We start from the raw sequence: 23,654 nt of genomic DNA, 5'->3' as shown, positions 1-23,654 counted from the left end.
TGAAATGGTATATGCGTTTGTAATTTTGACAGAAGTAATGTAATGACTCGTTGGGAAGAAATGTAAAACGATGATCTCTTTCTGTTTTATTATAGGGAGTCAAGTTTAAAAGTGAAGCATGCAGTTAAAACTATAAAGACTCTAACCTTTAATGTGTTTTAGAACTTCTCTTAAACTTAGAGGGATTTTAGAAAATCTTTTGTAGCAAAAGAAAAAGAAAAAAAAGTTTGAAGGTCTATATAGTTCCATTAGTTTTTCATTTTTCCTTTTATTAAATCAAATTAAAGAAGCATGTATAGTTCAGTCCATTTTGATTCCTATTTATTTTTTATATTAACAATATGAATGTGATATAATGGTAGTTATGCTGGGTGATAGAATTTTTTTTAATGGTGCTGTATTATTTAATAAGCATGTTCATCTAAAAAATGTTATGTTTTTAAGAAAAGTGTAAGATTAACTAGTTTAGATGTTAGTGACTCAGCTTTGCAAAAAGACATCTTCTTTTCTTTTTCTTTTTTTTTTTTTTTTTTTTGTGGTACGCGGGCCTCTCACCGCTGTGGCCTCTCCCACCGCGGAGCACAGGCTTTGGGCACGCAGGCTCAGCAGCCATGGCTCACGGGCCCAGCCGCTCCACGGCATGTGGGATCCTCCCGGACCGGAGCACGAACCCGTGTCCCCTGCATCAGCAGGCGGACTCTCAACCACTGCGCCACCAGGGAAGCCCCTAAACATTTTCTTTTCTTAAGGGCAGTTATTAAGTGGTAGAGCTACTTAGTGGTAGAGCACAGAACTGTAAAATGTAAGTCCCCTGACTTTGAATGTGTCATTCTTTTCTACATCACACTGTGGTGGTCATTTTGTTTTGAACTAACATTCTCCCCTTTCTCTCACTTTTTGTCTTCTTCCTAATATTTGGCCTTAGTCTTTCCATTCTCAGGTTCTAGGCTTATTACCTTCAGGTATAATCTTTTACTTATTAGATCTGTTTAATTTGAACAAGCTGCATCTCTCTGTTGCTATGAGGACATGAATTCCTTCCCACCACAGTTCAACAGATGTGTATGTACCTTTGTAATTGTGTTTTCCTTTATCAATCGAAACTTCCATTTGTTAACTCATATGAACTTAACACTTGGTGCATTAAGTTCATTTCCTCCCATGTCAACGCTGCTATTTTTAAACTAAGCATTATTGCTATATTTAATCTGCCAGATGTTTTCCTTAGCACCCTTTGTGTAATTTAATCTAGTTTCTTTCCAAATCTTACAACAGAGTCTTCCTTTTGTGAGGTTGCAGTTTCCCTTGCTAGGAGCCTGAAATCCTAGTCTTGAACTTCATCAGGAGTTGTGACTGGAGAAAAATTCAAATTACCACCTTTTCCAATTATAGTTGATTCTCATTATTCGCTGTAGTTATGTTCTATATAACTACCTGAGTTAGCAAATACTGAACCATTACTCCCAGAGGAAATAAAGAGTTAGGTTCCTATGAACCTCTGGTGGTAACATTTTTGTCAGCTGATCAATACTTAAGCTGTTTTGTGTGTTTCTATTTAAAGACACCTTGTTTAATGTATATTGTCACTCATTAAAATTAAACTCATGGCCAGCAGCCCTGTAACTTGTGCCTGAAGGATGCTTTATCTAAGGTACATCACACAGCCTTGCATTCAGCACTACACTTGAGGGCCATTTTATACATCAGAATCACTTAGAAAGCACAAAAATGCAAAAACTGTGGCACTAAATAGTGAAAAAGATACTTGTTTACATTGTGAGAGCTGCAACAAGAAGAAAGAGTGTTGCCTTGTTGGACCTCAGCTGGAAACTTGAGCAACTCCAATTTTTACTACTCTGCACATATTTGTGAATGACTGTGAAATCGTTGTAAGAATTGATTTGGGAATTACACATAAATTTGAAGGAGTGGGCAAATTGCAAATACAGAATCCAGGAGTAATGAAGATCAACTGTAATTCTTATTTCTTCTACGATGTCAGAGTTTTAGTCAAGATTTCGGGTTTTTTTCTGAATCTGCAAATGTGGAGGTAGTGATCTCTCTGTAGGTAACCGTGATTACACCTGATCTCTTTAGTGCTTGCTAATCACCCCTCTCATTTCAGAGAGCACTAATTAGATTCTTTCTGTCTCCTGATATTTAGCAATAAAGGATTCTGGGCACTTTAGAATGAAATTACTTATCAAAACAGGGCTCTTAACCTAGACCAGGATAATCCCAGCTTTTCTCAAGTCACTATACTGCTTAAACTTGAATGCAAATTTTTGAGTGCTCATGAATATGTTCAGTTTATGGAGAAGTAAATAGATGTCATCAGAACCTCAAAAATTGTCTTCCTTGTTCATTGCCCTCTACCAGAAAATTAGGAACCTTAATTTCTTGGATAACCTAGTTCTACTAGTAGAGATTTATCTTTCTCTACAGTATGTTACATTCTTTTGCTTCTATAACCTTTGATCTTTTTTTTTTTTTTTTTTTTTTTTTGGTGGTACACGGGCCTCTCACTGTTGTGGCCTCTCCCATTGTGGAGCACAGGCTCTGGACGCGCAGGCTCAGCGGCCATGGCTTACGGGCCTAGCTGCTCCGCGGCATGTGGGATCTTCCCGGACCGGGGCACGAACCCGTGTCCCCTGAATCGGCAGGCGGACTCTCAACCACTGCGCCACCAGGGAAGCCCAACCTTTGATCTTTTAAACCAAATTTTTTTCAAAAATGGAGTACTATAATATAATGCTTTGAAATTTGCTTTTTTCCTACTTTCTTTTTTTAAAAAAAAACTTTCCATATCAATGTATATAGCTCTACTGCATCCTCTTTAATGGCTGCAGAATTGCATTGTATGTGTGATCCAAAATTTAAGTATGCCCTATTAATGATCATTTATGTTATTTCAAATTTTTCCCTACTACTAACAGTATATATCTTGGCATACTTGAATAGCATTTTCATAAGGTAAACCTCTAATTGTGGAATTGTGGTGGGGCAAAGAATATTCAGATTTAAAATTTTAGTAGCTGTTACTACAGGATTAAAATATGGTTTAAAATATGGTTGTATTTTTCCCATAATGCATGAGTGCATCTCTTTTCCCCTTAGCCTTGTCATTACTGGGTATTAATCTTCTTTGCTATTTTCATAGGTAGAAGTGTTTTATTTAAATTTGCATCTCTTTCATTACTGAAATGAACTTTTTAAAATTACTGATCCTTTGTTTTTTATTGATTGATTTACTTGTTCTTATCTGTTGTTCGTTTTCCTATTGCTGATTGCTTTATTTTTTGTTTTATTGTTTAAAAATTTATTTCATTTATTTATTTTTGGCTGTGTTGGGTCTTTGTTGCTTCGCGCTGCTTTCTTTAGCTGCAGCGAGCAGGGGCTACTCTTCATTGTGGTGCGCAGGCTTCTCATTTGCGGTGGCTTCTCTTGTTGCAGAGCTCAGGCTCTAGGTGCATGGGCTCAGTAGTTGTGGCTCGCAGGCTCTAGAGCACAGGCTCAGTAGTTGTGGCACACAGGCTTAGTTGCTCCACGGCATTTGGGATCTTCCCAGACCAGGGGTCAAACCCATGTCCCCTGCATTGGCAGGCGGATTCTTAACCACTGTGCCACCAGGGAAGCCCATACTTTTTGTTTTATTTTTTATTATGGAGCTCACATAAAAAATCCTGAGGGTAGGAACTTTGTCTTATTTACCATTCTGTCCCCACACCGGCATACTAGTCACTGAAAGTTGGCTGAATTAATGGATGTTATCTCTTTGGCTGCCGAACATGTTGACATCTCCACCATATACAGTTGACCCTTGAAATTACCGGTTTGAACTGCATAGGCCCTCTTATATGCAGGTTTTTTTCAGTAAATGCACACTGCAGTACTACACGATCCAAGGTTGGTTGAATCCGAGGATGCAGAACTGCAGATACAGAGGACTTACTGCAGGTTATGTGTGGAGCCTCCACATTGTTCAAAGGTCAACTGTAGAGGTTTTAAATTTTAATGAATTCAAACCTGACAGTGCTTTCATTGTTGGATTCTAGGATATGAGTTATGCTTAGATATATTCTCTTCCATTTCTTTTCTGGGTTTTGGTGTTTATAAATTTATTCCAGAACTTTTCTTTTTGGCGTATGGTAGAGATCTGAGTCTTCCCTTCCCTTCTGTCTCCAACCCCTGTATGATTGATGTATTTATACATGATTCCTTATACTTGACTTTTATTTTTCCCTTCCCTTCTTCACAGACTTTCTGGTTTTCTTTTAGGCTACCTTATTGTTTGAGAATTTTATATCCTTCCAATTAAGTTGAAGTATAAAAACACATTTCTCAAGTCCTTTTACCTTTTCTTCTTAAGTAGTACCTTGAGTGTAGGGGGCTGAAACACGTGGTGGGCTCTCAGTAAATAGTTTATTATATTTTAAGTGCTTTATTCATATTGAATATTAAGTGTGTGTTTCAGTTTTATGACCTGAAAATTAAGTAAATCAAATTGAGTTTACAAATAGTCTGTGTCACAGATTCTACTCTTATTATACAGTAAGGAAAAACACCTTCTTAGATCAAGATAGATTTTATTACACAACTTTATTGAGGTATAGTTGACATGTAATAATTGAGTAATGTGATATATTTTGATCTATGTGTACATCTTTGAAACCATCACCACATTCAAGAATGAACATACCCATCATTCCCCTAAATTTGTAATCCATCCTTCCCTGCCACCCTCATTTCTTCATCCCCTCTCCCATACACAGGCAACCACTGTTCTGGTTTCTATAACCATAGATTACATTTTGTAGAATTTTTATGTAAATGAAGTCATAAGGTATGTACTCTTTTATTTTTGTCTACTCTACTTAATTTGAGATTTATCCATTTTTGTTGGTCAGTACTTCATTCTTTTTATTATCGAGTATTGTTCCATTATTTGGATATGCCAACATTTGTTTATCATTCACTTGTTGATGAACATATTTGGATGATTTCTAGTATTTGTGTATTACAAATTAAGCTGCTGTGAACATTTTATGTGTAAGTCTTTGTGTGGGCATAGCTTTGTTTCTCTTGGGCAAATACCTAAGAATGGAACTGGTCATATGATAGGTGTATGTCTAACTTTTAAAAATACTGACAGACTGTTTTGCAAAGAGGTTGTCTCATTTTACATTCCTGTTACATGTCTTTGATCCATACCCTCACCAACACTTGGCAAGGCAAGTGTTTTTAATTTTAGCCATTCTTCTGGGTGTGCACTGGTATCTCATTGTGGTTTTAATTTGAATTTTCCTAATGACTACTCATGTTGAGCATCTTTTCATGTGATTATTTGCCATCTCTATGTCGTCTTTGGTGAAGTGTCTGTTCACATCATTTACCTGTTTTAGGTTGTTTTCTTTTTATTGAGTTTTGAGAGTTCTTTATATAATTAGTCCTGAAATCAGGTAGTGTTGGTCTTTTAGCTTTGTTCTTTTTCAGAGTTGCTTTGGCTTTTCTGAGTCCTTTGAATTTTCATATGAATTTTAAAATCAGCATGCCAGTTTCAAACTTGTTGGTATTTTCATTGGGATTGTTGACTCTGTAAACCACTTTGGGGAGATCTAACATCTTAACAATATTGAATCTTCTGATCTGTGAACACTGTATCTCTCTTCACTTACTTAGGACTTCTTTCATTTCTCTCAGCATTGTTGTTCTTAGTATACATGGGTTCTGCACATTTTTTTGGTCAAATTTACCCCTAAATGTTTCATAATTTTGATATATAATACAGTAATTGTAAATGTTATGATTTTTAAATTTCAATTTCTGATTGTTCATTGCTAGCATACAGAAATACAGTATTTTTGTATATCGATCTTTTGTTCTATGACTTTGCTAAACTCACATATTGGTAGCATTTTTATAGATTCCATAGGATTTTTAAATAGATGATTTGGTATTTGCAAATAAAGAGCTTTACTTTTCCCTTTTCAGTTTTTAATTTTTCTTGTCTTCTTGGAATGGCTAGGACTTCTGGTATAATGTTGAATGGTAGTGGTGAGAGTAGATACTCTTGCTTTGTTTCTGACCTTAGGGAAAGGATTTATCCCTTAACCACTAAGCTTTTTGTAGATGCCCTTTATCAAGATTGAGGAAGCTCTCTATTCTTAGCTTACTGAGAGTTTAAAATTTTTTTTTTAGTGTACAAGAGGATTCATTTTATTTTATTTTTATTAAAAATTTTTTTCAAATTTCTTATACAATCTTTAGAGGTTACACTCCATTTACAGTTATTATAGAATATTGGCTATATTCTCCGTGTTGTACAATACATCCTTGTGGCCTGTCTTTCACCCAGTAGTTTGTACCTCCCACCCGTATATCGCCCCCGCCCTCCCACCACTGGTAACTACTAGTCTGTTCTCTATATCTGTGAGTGTGTACCTCCTTTTTGTTATATTCACTAGATATATTTTTTAGATTCCATATATAAATGATATCATACAACATTTGTCTTTCCCTTTCTGACTTATTCACTTAGCATAATGCCTTCCAAGTCCATCCATGTTGCTGCAAATGGCAAAATTTCATTCCTTTTTATGGCCGAGCAGTATTTCATTGTATCTATATACCACATCTTTATCCATTCATCTGTTGATGGACACTTAGGTTGCTTCCATGTCTTAGCAATTGCAAATAATGCTGCTATTAATATTGAGAAGCATGTATCTTTTGGAATTAGTGTTTAAAGAGTGGAATTGCTGGGTCATCTGGTAATTCTATTTTTAGTTTTTTGAGAAACCTCATACTGTTTTCCACAGTGGCTGCACCAGTTTACATTCCCACCAACGGTGTAGGAGGGTTCCCTTTCCTCTACATCCTTACCAACATTTGTTATTAGTGTTCTTTTTGGTGATAGCCATTCTGACAGGTGTGAGGGGTATCTCATTGTGGTTTTAATTTGCATTTCCCAATGATAAGAGATGTTGAGCATCTTTTCATGTGCCTGTTGGCCATCTTCATTTCCTCTTTGGAAAACTAATCAGTTCTGCCCATTTTTTAATCGGGTTGGTTGTTTTTGATACCGAGTTTTATGAGCTTTTTATATATGTTGGATATTAATCCCTTATAGGTCATATCATTTGCAAATATTTACTCCCATTGAGTATGTTGTCTTTTTGTTTTGTTGATGGTTTCCTTTGCTGTGCAAAAGCTTTTAAGTTTAATTAGGTTGCATTTGTTTATTTTTGCTTTTATTTCCTTTACTTTAGGAGACAGATCCCCAAAAAATATTGCTGCAATTTATGTCAAAGATTGTTCTGCCTATGTTTTCCTATAGGAGGTTTTTAGTATCTGGTCTTAAATTTAGGTCTTAAATCCATTTTGAGTTTATTTTTGTACATGGTGTTAGAGAATGTACTAATTTCACTCATTTACATATAGCTGTCCAGTTTTCCCAACACCACTTTTTGAAGAGATCGTCTTTTCTCTGTTGTGTAGTCTTACCTCCTTTGTCATAGATTAATTGACCATAAGTGTGTAGGTTTATTTCTGGGCTTTCTGTCCTGTTCCACTGATCTATGTGTCTGTTTTTGTCACAGTACCATACTGTTTTGAGTACTGTAGCTTGTAGTATAGTCTGAAGTCAGGGGGTATAATTCCTCCCACTCTGTTTTTCTTTCTCAAGATTGTTTTGGCTGTTCGAGGTCTTTTCTGTTTTGATACAAATTTAAAATTTGTTTTTCTAGTTCTGTGAAAAATGCCATTGTTAATTTGATAGGGATTGCATTGAATCTGTAGATTGCCTTGGATAGTATGGTCATTTTAACATTATTGATTCTTCCAATCCAAAACATGATATATCTTTCCATCTGTGTTTGTTGTCTTCAGTTTCTTTCATTAGGGTCTAATAGTTGTTTGGAGTACAGGTCTTTTGCCTCTTTAGGTAAGTTTATTCCTAGGTATTTTATTCTTTTTGATGTGATGCAAAATGATGTTTCTTTCATTTCTTTCTGGTAGTTTGTTGTTAGTGTATAGAAATGCAACAGATTACTGTATATTAATTTTGTATCCTGCAACTTTACCAAATTCATTGATGAGCTCTAGTAGTTTTCTGGTGGCATCCTTAGAATTTTCTATGTATAGTGTCATGTCATCTGCAAACAGTGACAGTTTTACTTCTTCCTTTCTAATTTGATTCCTTTTATTTCTCGTCTGATTGCTGTGGCTAAGACTTCCAAACTATGTTGAATAAAAGTGGCAAGAGTGGGCATCCTTGCCTTGTTCCTGATCTTAGAGGGAATGCTTTCAGTTTTTCACCATTGAGTATGATGCTAGCTGTGGGTTTGTTATATATGACCTTTATTGTGTTGAGGTAAGTTCCCTCTATATCCACAACCTCTGGAGAGTTTTTTTTATCATAAATGTATGTTGGTTTTTTTCAGAAGTGTTTTCTGTATCTATTGAGATGATCCTATGGTTTTTATTCTTCAGTTTGTTAATGTGGTATATCCCATTGATTGGTTTGTGGATATTGAAAAATCCTTGCATCCCTGGGATAAATCCCACTTGATCATGGTGTATGATCCTTTTAATGTGTTGTTGGATTCAATTTGCTATTATTTTGTTGAGGATTTTTGCATCTATGTTCATCAGTGATATTGGCCTGTAATTTTTTTTGTTATATCTTTGTCTGATTTTGGTATCAGGGTGTTGCTGGCCTCATAGAACGAGATTAGAAATGTTCCTTCCTCTATAATTTTTTGGAATAATTTTAGAAGGTTAGATGTTAACTGTTCTCTAAAAATTTAGTAGAATTCACCAGTGAAGCCATCTGGTCCTGGACTTTTGTTTGTTGGGAGTTTTAAAGTTATTGATTCAAAATCAATACTGGTAATTGGTCTGTTCATGTTTTCTATTTCTTCCTGGTTAATTCTTGGGAGATTATACCTTTCTAAGAATTTGTCCATTTCTTACCGATTGTCCATTTTATTGGTATATAGTTGTTCATAGTAGTCTCTTATGATCCTTTGTATTTCTGTGGTATCGGTTGTAACTTCTCCTTTTTCATTTCTGATTTTATTGATTTGGGCCCTGTCCCCTTTTATCTTGATGAGTCTGGCTAAAGGTTTATCAATTTTGTTTATCTTTTCAAAGAACCAACTTTTAGTTTTATTGATCTTTATTATTTTTTTAGTCTCCATTTCATTTATTTCTGCTCTGATCTTCATGATTTCTTTCCTTCTACTAACTTTGGGTTTTGTTTGTTCTTTCTCTGGTTGCTTTAGGTGTAAGTTTAGGTTGTTTATTTGAGATTTTTCTTGTTTCCTGAGGTTAGCTTGTATCACTATAAATTTCCCTCTTAGAACTGCTTTTGCTGTGTCCCATAGGTTTTGGATCATTGTGTTTTCAGTTTCATTTTCATTTTCACTTGTCTCTAGGTATTTTTGATTTCCTCTTTGATTTCTTCAGTGGTGCATTGACTGTTTAATAGCATATTGTTTGTGTTTTTTGCATTTTTTTCCCTTGTAGTTGATTTCTGGTCTCATAGCATTGTGGTCAGAAAAGATGCTTAATATGATTTCAGTTTTCTTAAATTTACCAAGGCTTGTTTTGTGGCCTAGCATGTGATCTGTCCTGGAGAATGTTCCATGTGCACTTGAAAAGAATGTTTATTCTGCTGCTTTTGGATGGAATGCTCTATATATTTATCAGTTAAGTCGTTTTGTCTAATGTGTCATTTAAGGTCTCTGTTTCCTTATTGATTTTCTCTCTGATGACTTATCCGTTGATGTAAGTGGGGTGTTAAGTCCCCTACTATTATTATATTATTGTTGATTTCTCCTTTTATGTATGTTAATATTTGCCTTATATATTTAAGTGCTTCTATGTTGGGTGCATATATATTTACAGTTGTTATATCTTCTTCCTGGATTGATCCTTTGGTCATTATGTAGTGTCCTTCTTGGTCTTCTGTAACAATGTTTATTTTAAAGTCTGTTTTGTCTGATATAAGTATTGCTACTCTGGCTTTCTTTTGGTTTCCATTTGGGTAGAATTCCTTTTTTCCATTCACTCACTCTGTGTGTGTCTTTAGTTCTGAAGTGAGTGTTTTGTAGGTAGCGTATATAGGGTATTGTTTTTGCATCCATTCAGCCACTCTGTGTCTTTTGGTTGGAGCATTTAGTCTATTTACGTTTAAGGTAATTATTGATATGTATATTCTATTTGCCATTTTGTTAATTGTTTTAGATTTGGTTTTTTAGGTCTTTTTTCCCTTCTTTTGTTCTCTTGTGATTTGATGACTGTCTTTAGTGTTACGTTTGAATTCCTTTTTCTTTTTTGTGTGTATATCTATTATAGATACTTGGTTTGTGGTTACCATGAGGTTTGTATAGCAGTGTATATGCATTCTAAAAACCCTGCATTTGTACTCTCCTCCCCTTACAATTACTGTTTTTGATATCACATTTTACGTCTTATTTTTTTGTGTATCTCTTAACTGCTTATTGTGGACATAGTGATTTTACTACTTTTTGTTTTTTAGCCTCCCTACTAGGATTTTGTGTGTGTATGATTTCCTACTTTTACTGTATGCTTGCCTTTACTGGTGAGCTTTTTCATTTTCATAACTTTCTTTCTAGTTGTGGCCTTTTATTTTTCACCTAGAGAAGTTCCCTTAACATTTGTTGTAAAGCTGGTTTGTTGTAAAGCTTAGCTTTTGCTTGTCTGTAAAGCTTTTGATTTCTCCAAATCTGAATGAGAGCCTTGCTGGGTAGAATATTCTTGGTTGTAGGTTTTTCCCTTTCATTACTTTAAATATATTGTGCCACTACCCTCTGGCCTGTAGAGTTGCTGCTGAAAAATCAGCTGGTATGAGATTTTTAAAAATCAGGAATGGATGCTGATTTTGTCAAATGCTCTTCCTGCATTTATTTAGATGATTTTCTTTTCTGAGAAAACATTTTTTAAATTATATTTTTTGAATGTTCAACAAACCTAGCATTTTCTGGCACAAATCTTACTTGGTCATTATCCTTTTAATATATTGTTGGATCTGTTTTGTCAGTTTACATTTATGTTCATGAGGATGTCATTTTGTAACTTTCTTGTACTAGTTTTGTCTGGTTTTGGTGTCAGGATGATGATGACCTTATAGAATGAGTTGGGAAGTGTCCTCTTCAGTTTTCTGGATGAATTTGTGTAGAATTGATACTAATTCTTCCTTAAATGTTTGGTAGTATTCGCCAATGAACTCTTCTGGTTCTAGAATATTCTTTTTGGGAAGGTTTTTTTTATCAGATACATTGATAATGTTGTGCATCCATCACTACCATCCATCTCCATAGCTCTTTTCATTTTGCAGTTTGCCATCACTCTTGAAAGTTTTTTTCTGGGTTGCTAGGTCAATAGGACATTTTTCCTTCAGTGCATTAATGTGGAAATTTTTCTGTCTCTGTATGTGTGTGTCTGTCTGCCTCTCTTTTGGTGACAGCTGTAATTGGTAACAGTATAATTCACACAATTCACCCACTTAAGGTGCAAATTCAGTAGTTTTTATATATTTACAGAGTTGTGCACCCATTACCATAGTCAATTTGAGAACATTTTCACTGTCCCCTCAACACATTAGCAGTAATTCCCCATTTCCTCTTAACCGTGGTGTTCAACTTTAGAAATTCAATTTGAGTGTGCTATCTTGTATCACTAGTTACTATGTTTAGCCTTCTAGCTTCTGACCATATGGAATGTAATTAAAGTAACTTTTAATGTCTGTCTACTAATTTTATCATCATTATCTTTTCTGGACTGGTCTTAATTGACTGACTTTTCATTATGGATGATATTTTCCTGTTTCTTTGCATACCTAGTAATTTTTAATTGGGTGCCAGATATTGTGAATTTTACCTTATTGAGTGATGTGTGAACCTGGGTGATGTGTGAACCTAGGGGTTGTTACCTTTACTCCTTTTGGGTGTTTTTTTCCTCTGGCTCAGGCAATTTCTCACATACATATGGTGATCAGTACTCAGTTGACAACTTGAGGGGAACCTCAAATCTCCAGACCTTTCTGTTCATCTCTCTCCTCTCTGGTACTCTGCCTTTGTAAATTCTAGTCATCCTGGCTTCCCTGGACATTCGCTCTGTGTCCTGAACTTGCGGGAGATCAGTGTTCTTTCCCTGGAATCCCCTCCCTGTGCTGCTGTTGGCCTGTCTTGTTTGTTTTTCATCCTTCAGGGATCACTCTCCTGTGCCTATTGGATCAATCTCCTGATTGATCTCTGATATTTGTTGATTCATGTATATTGTCTGGTTTTATACTTGTTCAGGTGGGATAGTAAATTTGGTCCCTGTTATTCCATTTTGATTAGAAGTCTCTAGACTGCTTTTTCAGCCAATAGAAAATCAGTTTTCAAAGACTTATATTTTCATTACATCCATTTCTTTCATTCTCTCTCAGACTATAACCTGCACTATTAAAAATATTATGGGGAGGGCTTCCCTGGTGGCGCAGTGGTTGAGAGTCTGCCTGCCGATGCAGGGGACACAGGTTCGTGCCCCAGTCCGGGAAGATCCCATATGCTGTGGAATGGCTGGGCCCCTGAGCCATGGCTGCTGAGCCTGCACGTCTGGAGCCTGTGCTCCGCAATGGGAGAGGCCACAACAGTGAGAGGCCAACATACCGCAAAAAAAAAAAAAAAAAAAAATATTATGGGGAAAATTCTTAGGTGAATTTAGAAACAATTGTCATCTTACCAGGAACTGCCAAAGTACAGATTTAATATTGCATTGAAAGAAATTATTGTTTCTAGTCACAACTCTTACCTCTTGAATCCTATGTCTGTTACTGTTTGATTATGTATAGTTATGACTTAATATCTGAAATGCTTCTGGGCAGGTGTTTTTCCTTTTAATTATACAGTACAGATTTGTCTAATTACATGATTATTGATGAAATTATTACTTCGGTACTCTTGGTTTTAAAAGTTTGCTAAGCTGAGAATATCTCACGTATCTTCTGTTTTAGGCAAAATTCTTGTTTTCTGGAGTATAGATTATGAATAGCCTCTGAGATACTAGATTTGATTTTTTTTTGCATAAGTCCAAATCATTCATGTTGAAATATTGGACTTATCATTACTATAAATTATTCATGCTTTTTCTTGTCATAGCTGAGGCTAATTTAAAGGATAAAGTCTTAACTATTGTATTCTTAAAAATAACATTGGAATCTAAATATTGATATATTGCCTTAAATGGGTTTTTTTTTTTTTTAGTCTGCCAAGTGGAGAGTTTATAACTTAATCATAGCAGTGAATTGTTCTAGAATCGGTAAGGTTTCTACTATTGACCCCTTTCTCACAATTTTTTGTGTGATAAGTTATTACTCAATATGGGACTTCCCTGGTGGCGCAGTGGTTAAGAATCCACCTGCAAATGCAGGGTATATGGGTTGAGCCCAGGTCCAGGAAGATCCCACATGCTGCGGAGCAACTAAGCCTGTGCGCCACAACTACTGAGCCTGTGCTCTAGAGCCCGCAAGCCACAACTACTGAAGCCCCCTCTCCACAACTGCTGAAGCCTATGCTCCTAGAGCCCGTGCTCCGCAACAAGAGAAGCCACCACAATGAGAAGCCCGCACAGCACAATGAAGAGTAGCCCCCACTCGCCACAACTTGAGAAAGCCCATGTGCAGCAACGAAGACCCAACACAGCCAAAAATAAATAAATAAATTTATTTTAAAAAAATTATTACTCAATAAAATATCTAAAATGTTACTTAATCCAGGGACCAAACTGTAGAGAACACTATATAATTTTTTAACATCTTTATTGTAGTATAATTGCTTTACAATGGTGTGTCAGTTTCTGCTGTTTAACAAAGTGAATCAGCTATACATATACATATATCCCCATATCTCCTTCCTCTTGCATCTCCCTCCCATCCTCCCTATCCCACCCCTCTAGGTGGATGCAAAGCACCAAGCTGATCTACCTGTGCTATGCAGCTCCTTCCCACTAGCTATCTATTTTACATTTGGTATAGAACACTATATAATTCTTACCCCATTTTTTTCTTCTTTTACAGGAAAAGTGAGAAGCTTAAGCTCATCTTTGTGGTCACTAACTCACTTGACAGCTTTGTATCTAAGTGACAATTCCCTGTCCCGCATTCCTTCAGACATTGCCAAGCTTCACAATCTGGTGTATCTGGACCTGTCCTCTAATAAAATCCGGAGTTTACCGGCAGAACTCGGAAACATGGTATCACTCAGGTATACAGATTCAACTTAGTACATAGCTATATACCCCCTAAAAGAATATATTATTATATTGTTAGGAAACACCACTTTGTTGGGAAACGACATTGTCAATTTAATGGTATTTGAACACAATTAAACATGACTATGTTCTTCAGGTAAAGTTTTCTGGGAAAATTGAATGTCAGCTAATAAATAAGTCATTTAGATCCATTGCCTAAAATTTACTTTATTGCTGTTTTGTGTAATATACTTTATTTTTGAAACAAAATTTTTGGACAAAGTGGGGCAAACAAATAGAAGGCACTTGTATTATCCCATATATTCACTCACCTGTGACAGACAGTTGAGATGCTTTTCCCCCACTAAATTCTGGGGCCCTATACCATCCTTAATATGGGATCCAGGAAGCCATTGACAATTAATGATCCCATTTTGGCCATCCCAGGGCTTGTATGCATGACAGTAACAAAGCCAGGACTTGAAAGAAGCTAGAATTAGTGATTGAATATGGGGACCTATAGTGTGGGCTATAGGAGGTTGATAGGATGTGGAGTCACACAGAGTTCAGGTTAGAAACCTGACTCAGTCATTTACAAGTTGTGTGATTTGGGGCAAGCTTCTTACAACCTTGCAGAGTGTTTCTTCATCCATGAAGTTGCTATGATAATGACCCAACTAAGGATGAGATTAGAGATATTTGAGATAATGACTAAGAAACTACTAGCAACACTGCTTGGTACATATTGTATTAGTAAATGGTAATTGCTGTAACCTCTGTTTTATAAGATAGATGAGATCTACCCAGATTGAATATAAAGCCAATTTCCAGCTATTATGTTAATCCCAATAGAAAATCTTGCCCCATTTCATATTACCCCTCCCCTTTTTTTTTAAAAATTCCACTGGCTTTTCTGCTGCCTTCTATCATTTGCTGCATAGTAAAAAGGAATAAGGACCTTGTGAGAGTTTCTTTACCTCTATTGCTTCCATTCCAGCCCTTTGACATTTTTTAGGCTTAATTATTGAGTGTATACCATGACTATTTTTAATCCCCTGAACCAAATTTACTTAAAGGACCTCCTTTCCTGTGTGATATATTTGGAAATAAACAGGAACCAAGTATTCAGAGTGAGTTTTTCTTATTCAGTTTATGGCCTCACCAACCTCTGGTTTACTCAGTGGTAACCAAGCTTCATTTAAATTCCAAGAACCAAGGGCTATAGAAGTATCAGTAGTTCACATTCACATGTGAACATTGACAAATAAAACTTATCATAGGGGCTTCCCTGGTGGCGCAGTGGTTGAGGGTCCGCCTGCTGATGCGGGGGACACGGGTTCGTGCCCCGGTCTGGGAGGGTCCCACATGCCGCGGAGCGGCTGGGCCCGTGAGCCATGGCCGCTGGGCCTGCGTGTCCGGAGCCTGTGCTCCGCAACGGGAGAGGCCACAGCAGTGAGAGGCCCACGTACCAAAAAAAAAAAAAAAAAAAAAAACTTATCATAGGACATTGCCAATATCTTAATATTGGGTCTTTCTTTTTTTCCTACTGAAGATTCCTTTCATAGTTATATTTTCTATACAAAACAAATCATTAAAATAATCAGTAGTTATTAATATAGCTGCCATTATTTCTAAAGTAAAACTTTAGTATTATTAATCATAAACGTATTGTGCAACTACCATAAACTATTTTGATTTGGTACTATATGATCATTTAAATTTTCTTTTAACAATTCACATGTTAGGCTGCTTTATCATTTCCACTTTCTTAAACATGTGTATTAGACCTCCATGTATGCTAGACCAGTTCTGCTCTCAGGGTGGTATCTGGACTGTGCCATTTTCAAAGTGTGTCACCAGCCTGCAGTGAGATACACAGCAAGTGTCTTTTGAATCCAATACCCTTAAAAAAATTGGGGCTTATATTTTGTTGGTCTTTTTTTTTCTCATCACATTTTTATAGTAATTGATTTTTTTCCTATGTTTTACAAATGTATTGGTCTGTGGCAGTTTGGGGTTTTTTTGTTGTGTCTTTTTGTTTTTTTAACCACATATGATTTAAGAAGCACTATACTAGACATTGGCATATAATACTAAATTTTGTATTCTTAGGAACTTACATCTTATATTCCTAGAAATTACATTGTTGATTTTAGCTGTTAGTTAAAGGTTAATATATCTTCTGACTTCCTGGAATTTTTACATCAACAGGGAACTCCATTTAAATAACAACCTGTTACGAGTTCTACCTTTTGAGCTGGGAAAACTGTTTCAGTTGCAGACTTTAGGCCTGAAAGGTATGACTTCCCATATTTGTGCTTCTTGTGGTTTGTATGTATGTCTTTTGAGTCTAAAGAAGCCATTAAAGGGAATCCTTTTGCCAGGGATTTGCAGGTTCACTCTTCCCCAGAGTTCATTTTGTTAGATACAGTCCAATGGTTTTCTTTCTTTTTCACCTATAGATTGTCTGCTAGTCTTCTTATTATTTTTTGCTCCTAGCCCAGCCTTGCTTTTCTAGCCTTTCTTTTAGTCACCTCTATGTTTTGGTGATACATTCCTGACGTCAGACTTTATTTCATCATCCTGTAAAACAGCTTTTTTTGTTTGTTTGTTTTATGTTCAAATCTCAAAAAATGGAGATTCTCACAAAATGCAGAAAGCAAGTAGAAAATTTTGATCCGTTTGGATCCTCTAATAAAGACCAGTATTTAAGCATTTCTTTAAAACTCAAAAATAAAATTGATTTATAAGGACTTTACTAATATTTTAGAACTTGGAGACATAATTAACCTAGTAAGAACTATTGGGAAATATTTTTTTAAACCAGCAAGGTTAAAAGTCCCATTTTAATAATATGTCAAAACCTATAAATTTTTTTATCACATTGTGGTTCTTCACCAGTCTTGTAGATGTATCCAGCTTACTCTATAATTGATTCCTTAAAAAAGATCACAGGGGGACTTCCCTGGCAGTCCAGTGGTTATGACTCTGCCCTTTGCTGCAGGGGGCATGGGTTTGATCCCTGGTGGGGGAACTAAGATCCCACACCCACATGTGGTGTGGCCCCCCAAAAAAATCACATGATGAAGTCTTCAGGAAGTGTACTTTTATTTCTTAAAAATACAGTTATAAAGTGAGGTTTTATTTCTGTAAATCCATTTCATATTATAAAAGTAATGGTATTGTTCACAAAAACAAATGGAAATTGCAAACAATACATTTACAAATATATGTAAAACCATGTTCAACAAACATCAGCTTTATAAATCATTCTTTGGAAAGTTTTTGTCTGTATGGGCTACACTGGCTGAGGCCTCTTAAAATGGAAGTCAGGGAAATGTGAGCTGCAAATGCCTTTTCTGTTGTATCTCCCTATGATAAGTCTAATTTATTCTTATTTTCCTATTTTGAAATTTGAAAAACAAATATATAAAATGTGGCAAAGTGTAATTCATATACAGACTACCAGAATTAACAATTAATATTTTTTCACTTTTGTGTCCATTTTTTAATGCAAAAGAAATAGAACATTACAGAACATTAAGGCCCTCTTCGTTCCTCTTCTAGTCTCTTTTTCGTCCCAGAGGCAGCTACTGTTGTGTGTCCCTCTCGTTCAAGGTTTTGTAATCTTACAGTATATATTTTACAAACCTTAATCTGTATTCATTTCTCTAAGGATTTACAAACTTTATTTGAAGTTAGGGTCATTGCTCACAAATTTTCACACTGATTTAAGTAAACGCTGGGGCCAGGTAGGGAAGTCTTTATGGCACATTTGTTTTTGATTAGTCCTTGGTCTTCCACTTCAGAAAGATCCTTTACTGTTCAACATTTATGCCTTTATGTTTCTTTCTTGGAAGTATAGTTTCACCGAGATAGTTCGTTTATCTCAGCTATTCTGTTGGACATTGTTACATGTCTGTCTGCAATAGCAGTCTTTTCACTTGATTTCACCTTTTTAAGACAAATCCCATGTTATCTTCCTGACTTTGCAACTTACACTTTAATGCTGTGCTAGCTACTTCTTAAAACAGTTACATTTTCCTTGCTCTCTGAAAACTTCTTTAATGATTTCTCATGGCACCTGTTAATTATTTGGAAGAGAAAATGTATCACTTAGTTCAAAAATCATGTCTATTTGCTATTTTATCCATTTGTACAGAGCCAAAGTACTTCTGCCTCATGAATCAGTTCATATCATTTTCTTTAAAGTTGATTGCATAGGGCTAGCATGCGTCACTTTTTTTTTTTTACATTTTTCCATGTTCTTCAAAATTGTTCTACTGTGAAAGATAGGACTAGAACCTTAGATAGTGTATTCTTTTTTTTATTTTGAGATAAGAGATTTATGTGAACCTGTAAGAAATAATTCAGGGAACAATCCATGTGCCTTTTACCAATTTCCCCCCAGTGATAACATCTTTCAAAACTATACTACATAGACTTGCCTGGTGGCACAGTGGTTAAGAATCCGCCTGCCAATGCAGGACACACAGGTTCAAGCCCTGGTCCGGGAAGATCCCACATGCTGAGGAGCGACTAAACCCGTGCGCCACAACTACTGAGCCTGCAGTCTAGAGCCCGCGAGCCACAACTACTGAGCCCACGCACCTAGAGCCTGTGCTCCGCAACAAGAGAAGCAACTGCAATGAGAGGCCCACACACCACAACAGAGTAGTCCCCGCTCGCTGCAACTACAGAAGGCCCCCGCGCAGTAACGGAGACCCACTGCAGCCAGAAAATAAAAAACAAAACAAAACAAAAACTGTAGTACAGCATCACAACCAGGATATTGACATTGATACAGTCAAGGTACAGAACAGTTCCATCACCAAAGGATCCCTCATGTTGCCCTTTGATAGGCACACTTGCTTTCCTCTTGCCCCAGTTCACTCCTGAACTTCTGACAACCACTGATATGTTATCTATTTCTATAATTTTGTTATTTAAAAAATAATATATAAATAGAATCATGCTGTGTGTAACCTTCTGAGATTGGGTTCCCCTCCCCATACCCAAGGTTAATTCTTCGGAGATTCACCCAGGTTGTGGGTGTTTGCTCCTTTATATTGTTGAGTAGTATTACTTGGTATGGATGTATCACAGGTTGTTTAATCATTGACCTATTTAAGGACATCTGGATGGTTTCCAGTATTTTGCTGTTACAGATGAAGCTGCTGTTAACATTCTGTGTGCAGGTTATTGTGTGAATGTAAGTCTTCATTTCTCTAAGATAAATGCCCAGGAGTGCAGTTGCTGGGTCATAGGTTAATTTCATGGTCAGTTTTTTTTAAGAAACTGCCAGGTTGTTTTCCAGACTGCTGTACTATTTTACATTTTTACCAGTAATAACTGAGTGATCCAGTTTCTTTGCATCCTTATCAGTGTTTGGTATTGTCACTATTTGATTTTTTTAACATCTTTATTGGAGTATAATTGCTTTACAATGGTGTGTTAGTTTCTGCTGTATAACAGAGTGAATCAGTTACACATATACGTATATCCGCATATCTCCTCCCTCTTGCACCTCCCTCCCATCGTCCCTATCCCACCCCTCTAGGTGGACAAAAAGCACCGAGCTGATCTCCCTGTGCTATGTGGCTGCTTCCCACTAGCTATCTGTTTTACATTTGGTAGTGTATATATGTCCATGCCACTCTATCCCTTTGTCCCAGCTTACCCTTCCACCTCCTAGTGTACTCAAGTCCATTTTCTACATCTGTGTCTTCATTCCTGTCCTGCCCCTAGGTTCTTCAGAACCATTTTTTCTTATTTTAGATTCCATATATACGTGTCAGCATATGGTATTTATTTTTCTCTTTCTGACTTACTTCACTCTGTGTGACGGTCTCTAGGTCCATCCACCTCACCACAAATAACTCAATTTTGTTTCTTTTTATGGCTGAGTAATATTCCATTGTATGTATGTGCCACATTTTTATCCATTCATCTGTTGATGGACACTTAGGTTGCTTCCATGTCCTGGCTATTGTAAATAGAGCTACAATGAACATTGTGGTACATGACTCTTTGAATTATGGTTTTCTCAGGGTATATGCCCAGCAGTGGGATTGTTGGGTCGTGTGGTAGTTCTATTTTTAGTTTTGTAAGGAACCTCCATACTGTTCTCCATAGTGGCTGTATCAATTTACATTCCCACCAACAGTGCAAGAGGGTTCCCTTTTCTCCACACCCTCTCCAGCATTGATTGTTTGTAGACTTTTTGATGATGGTCATTCTGACAGGTGTGAGATGATACCTCACTGTAGTTTTGATTTGCATTTCTGTAATGATTAGTGATGTTGAGCATCCTTTCATGTGTTTGTTGGCAATCTGTATATCTTCTTTGGAGAAATATCTGTTTAGGTCTTCTGCCCATTTTTGGATTGGGTTGTTTGTTTTTTTTGATATTGAGCTGCATGATCTGCTTGTATATTTTGGAGATTAATCCTTTGTCAGTTGCTTCATTTGCAAATATTTTCTCCCATTCTGAGGGTTGTCTTTTGGTCTTGTTTATGGTTTCCTTTGCTGTGCAAAAGCTTTTAAGTTTCATTAGGTTCCATTTGCTTATTTTTGTTTTTATTTCCATTTCTCTAGGAGGTGGGCCAAAAAGGATATTGCTGTGATTTATGTCATAGAGTGTTCTGACTATGTTTTCCTCTAAGAGTTTTATAGTGTCTGGCCTTACATTTAGGTCTTTAATCCATTTTGAGTTTATTTTTATGTATGGTGTTAGGGAGTGTTCTAATTTCATTCTTTTACAAGTAGCTGTCCATTTTTCCCAGCACCACTTATTGAAGAGGCTGCCTTTTATCCATTGTATATTCTTGCCTCCTTTATCAAAGATAAGGTGACTGGGCTTCCCTGGTGGCGCAGTGGTTGAGAGTCCGCCTGCCGATGCAGGGGATGCGGGTTCGTGCCCGGTCTGGGAAGATCCCACATGCCACGGAGCGGCTAGGCCCATGAGCCGTGGCTGCCAAGCCTGCGCGTCCGGAGCCTGTGGTCCACCATGGGAGAGGCCACAACAGTGAGAGGCCCGCGTACCGCAAAAAAAAAAAAAAAAAGATAAGGTGACCATATGTGCGTGGGTTTCTATCCTGTTCCATTGATTGATATTTCTATTTTTGTGCCAGTACCATACGCTCTTGATTACTGTAGCTTTGTAGTATAGTCTGAAGTCAGGGAGCCTGATTCCTCCAGCTCCGTTTTTCTTTCTCAAGATTGCTTTGGCTATTCGTGTTTTTTTGTGTTTCCATACAAATTGTGAAAAAAAATTTTTTTTTTGGCGGTACGCAGGCCTCTCACTGTTGTGGCCTCTCCCGTTGCAGAGCACAGGCTCCGGACGCGCAGGCTCAGCAGCCATGGCTCACGGGCCCAGCCGCTTCGCGGCACGTGTGATCCTCCCGGACTGGAGCGCAAACCCGTGTCCCCTGCATCGGCAGGCGGACTCTCAACCACTGTGCCACCAGGGAAGCCCCAAATTGTGAAATTTTTTGTTCTAGTTCTATGAAAAATGCCATTGGTCATTTGATAGGGATTGCACTGAATCTGTAGGTTGCTTTGGGTAGTATAATCATTTTCACAATGTTGATTCTTCCAATCGAAGAACAAGGTATATCTCTCCATCTGCTTGTATCGTCTTTAATTTGTTTCATCATTGTCTTATAGTTTTCTGCGTACAGGTCTTTTGCCTCCTTAGGTAGGTTTATTCCTAGGTATTTTATTCTTTTTGTTGCAATGGTAAATGGGAGTGTTTCCTTAATTTCTCTTTCAGATTTTTCATCATTAGTGTATAGGAATGCAAGAGATTTCTGTGCATTAATTTTGTATCCTGCTACTTTATCAGATTCATTGCTTAGCTCTAGTAGTTGTCTGGTAGCATCTTTAGGATTCTGTATGTATAGTATCATGTCATCTGCAAACAGTGACAATTTTACTTCTTCTTTTCCAATTTGGATTCTTTTATTTCCTTTTCTTCTCTGATTGCTGTGGCTAAAATTTCCAAAACTATGTTGAATAATAGGGGTAAGAGTGGGCAACCTTGTCTTGTTCCTGATCTTAGTGGAAATGGTTTCAGTTTTTCACCGTTGAGAGCAATGTTGGCTCTGGGTTTGTCATATATGGCCTTTCTTATGTTGAAGTAAGTTCCCTCTGTGCCTACTTTCTGGAGGGTTTTTATCATAAATGGGTATTGAATTTTGTCGAAAGCTTTTTCTGCATCTATTGAGATGATCGTGTGATTTTTCTCGTTCAATTTGTTAATATGGTTTATCACCATATTAACATTGATTGATTTGTGTATATTGAAGAATCCTTGCATTCCTGGGATAAACCCCACCTGATCATGATGTATGATCCTTTTAATGTGCTGTTGGATTATGTTTGCTAGTAGTTTGTTGAGGATTTTTGCATCTATGTTCATCTGTAATATTGGCCTGTAGTTTTCTTCTTTTGTGACATCTTTGTCTGGTTTTGGTATCAGGGTGATAGTGGCCTCATAGAATGAGTTTGGGATCGTTCCTCCCTCCGCAAATGAGTTTGGGATTGTTTGGAAGAGTTTGAGAAGTATAGGTGCTAGCTCTTCTCTAAATGTTTGATAGAATTTGCCTGTGAAGCCATCTGGTCCTGGGCTTTTGTTTGTTGGAAGATTTTTTTTTTAACTTCTTTATTTTTTTTTTGGGCCGCGTTGTGTCTTCGTTGCTGCGCACAGGCTTTCTCTAGTTGCATTGAGCGGGGGCTACTCATCGTTGCGGTGCGTGGGCTTCTCATTGCAGTGGCTTCTCTTTGTTGTGGAGCACGGGCTCTAGGCGCATGGACCTCAGTAGTTGTGGCGCACGGGCTTTCTTGCTCCGCGGCATATGGGATCTTCCCGGGTCAGGGCTCGAACCCGTGTCCCCTGCATTGGCAGGTGGGTTCTTAACCACTGCGCCACCAGGGAAGTCGTGTTGGAAGATTTTTAATCACAGTTTCAATTTCAGTGCTTGTGATTGGTCTGTTTGTATTTTCAGTTTCCTAGTTCAGTGTCAGAAGGTTGTGCTTTTTTAAGAATTTGTCCATTTCTTCCAGGTTGTCCATTTTATTGGCATATAGTTGCTTGTAGTAATCTCTCATGATCCTTTGTATTTCTGCAGTGTCAGTTGTTACTTCTCCGTTTTCATTTCTAATTCTATTGATTTGAGTCTTCTCGCTTTTTTTCTTGATGAGTCTGGCTAAAGGTTTATCAATTTTGTTTTATCTTCTCAAAGAACCAGCTTTTAGTTTTATTGATCTTTGCTATCGTTTCTTTCATTTCTTTTTCATTTATTTCTGATCTGATCTTTATGATTTCTTTCCTTCTGTTAACTTTGGGGGTTTTTTTGGTGTTCTTCTCCTCTCTAATGCTTTAGGTGTAGGGT

At 36.9% G+C, this 23,654-nt stretch overlaps 1 protein-coding gene across 2 annotated transcripts in view; it reads left to right on the top strand.

Annotated features, from left to right (window-relative positions):
- The window catches only part of CNOT6 (CCR4-NOT transcription complex subunit 6), a 68,425-nt gene that overhangs the window by 23,876 nt on the left and 20,895 nt on the right, over positions 1–23,654 (top strand). For both annotated transcript variants that reach the window (XM_079917078.1, XM_079917077.1), the window contains exons 3-4: positions 14,087–14,273; positions 16,471–16,556. In XM_079917078.1, the coding sequence (XP_079773204.1) occupies positions 14,087–14,273; positions 16,471–16,556 (273 nt within the window). The remainder of the gene's footprint in view (positions 1–14,086; positions 14,274–16,470; positions 16,557–23,654) is intronic.

This window comes from Stenella coeruleoalba (assembly GCF_951394435.1).
Source record: "Stenella coeruleoalba genome assembly, chromosome: 3".
NCBI lineage: Eukaryota > Metazoa > Chordata > Mammalia > Artiodactyla > Delphinidae > Stenella > Stenella coeruleoalba.
Note: the sequence above shows the minus strand (reverse complement) of the source record. Positions and strands in the feature narration are given on the sequence as shown.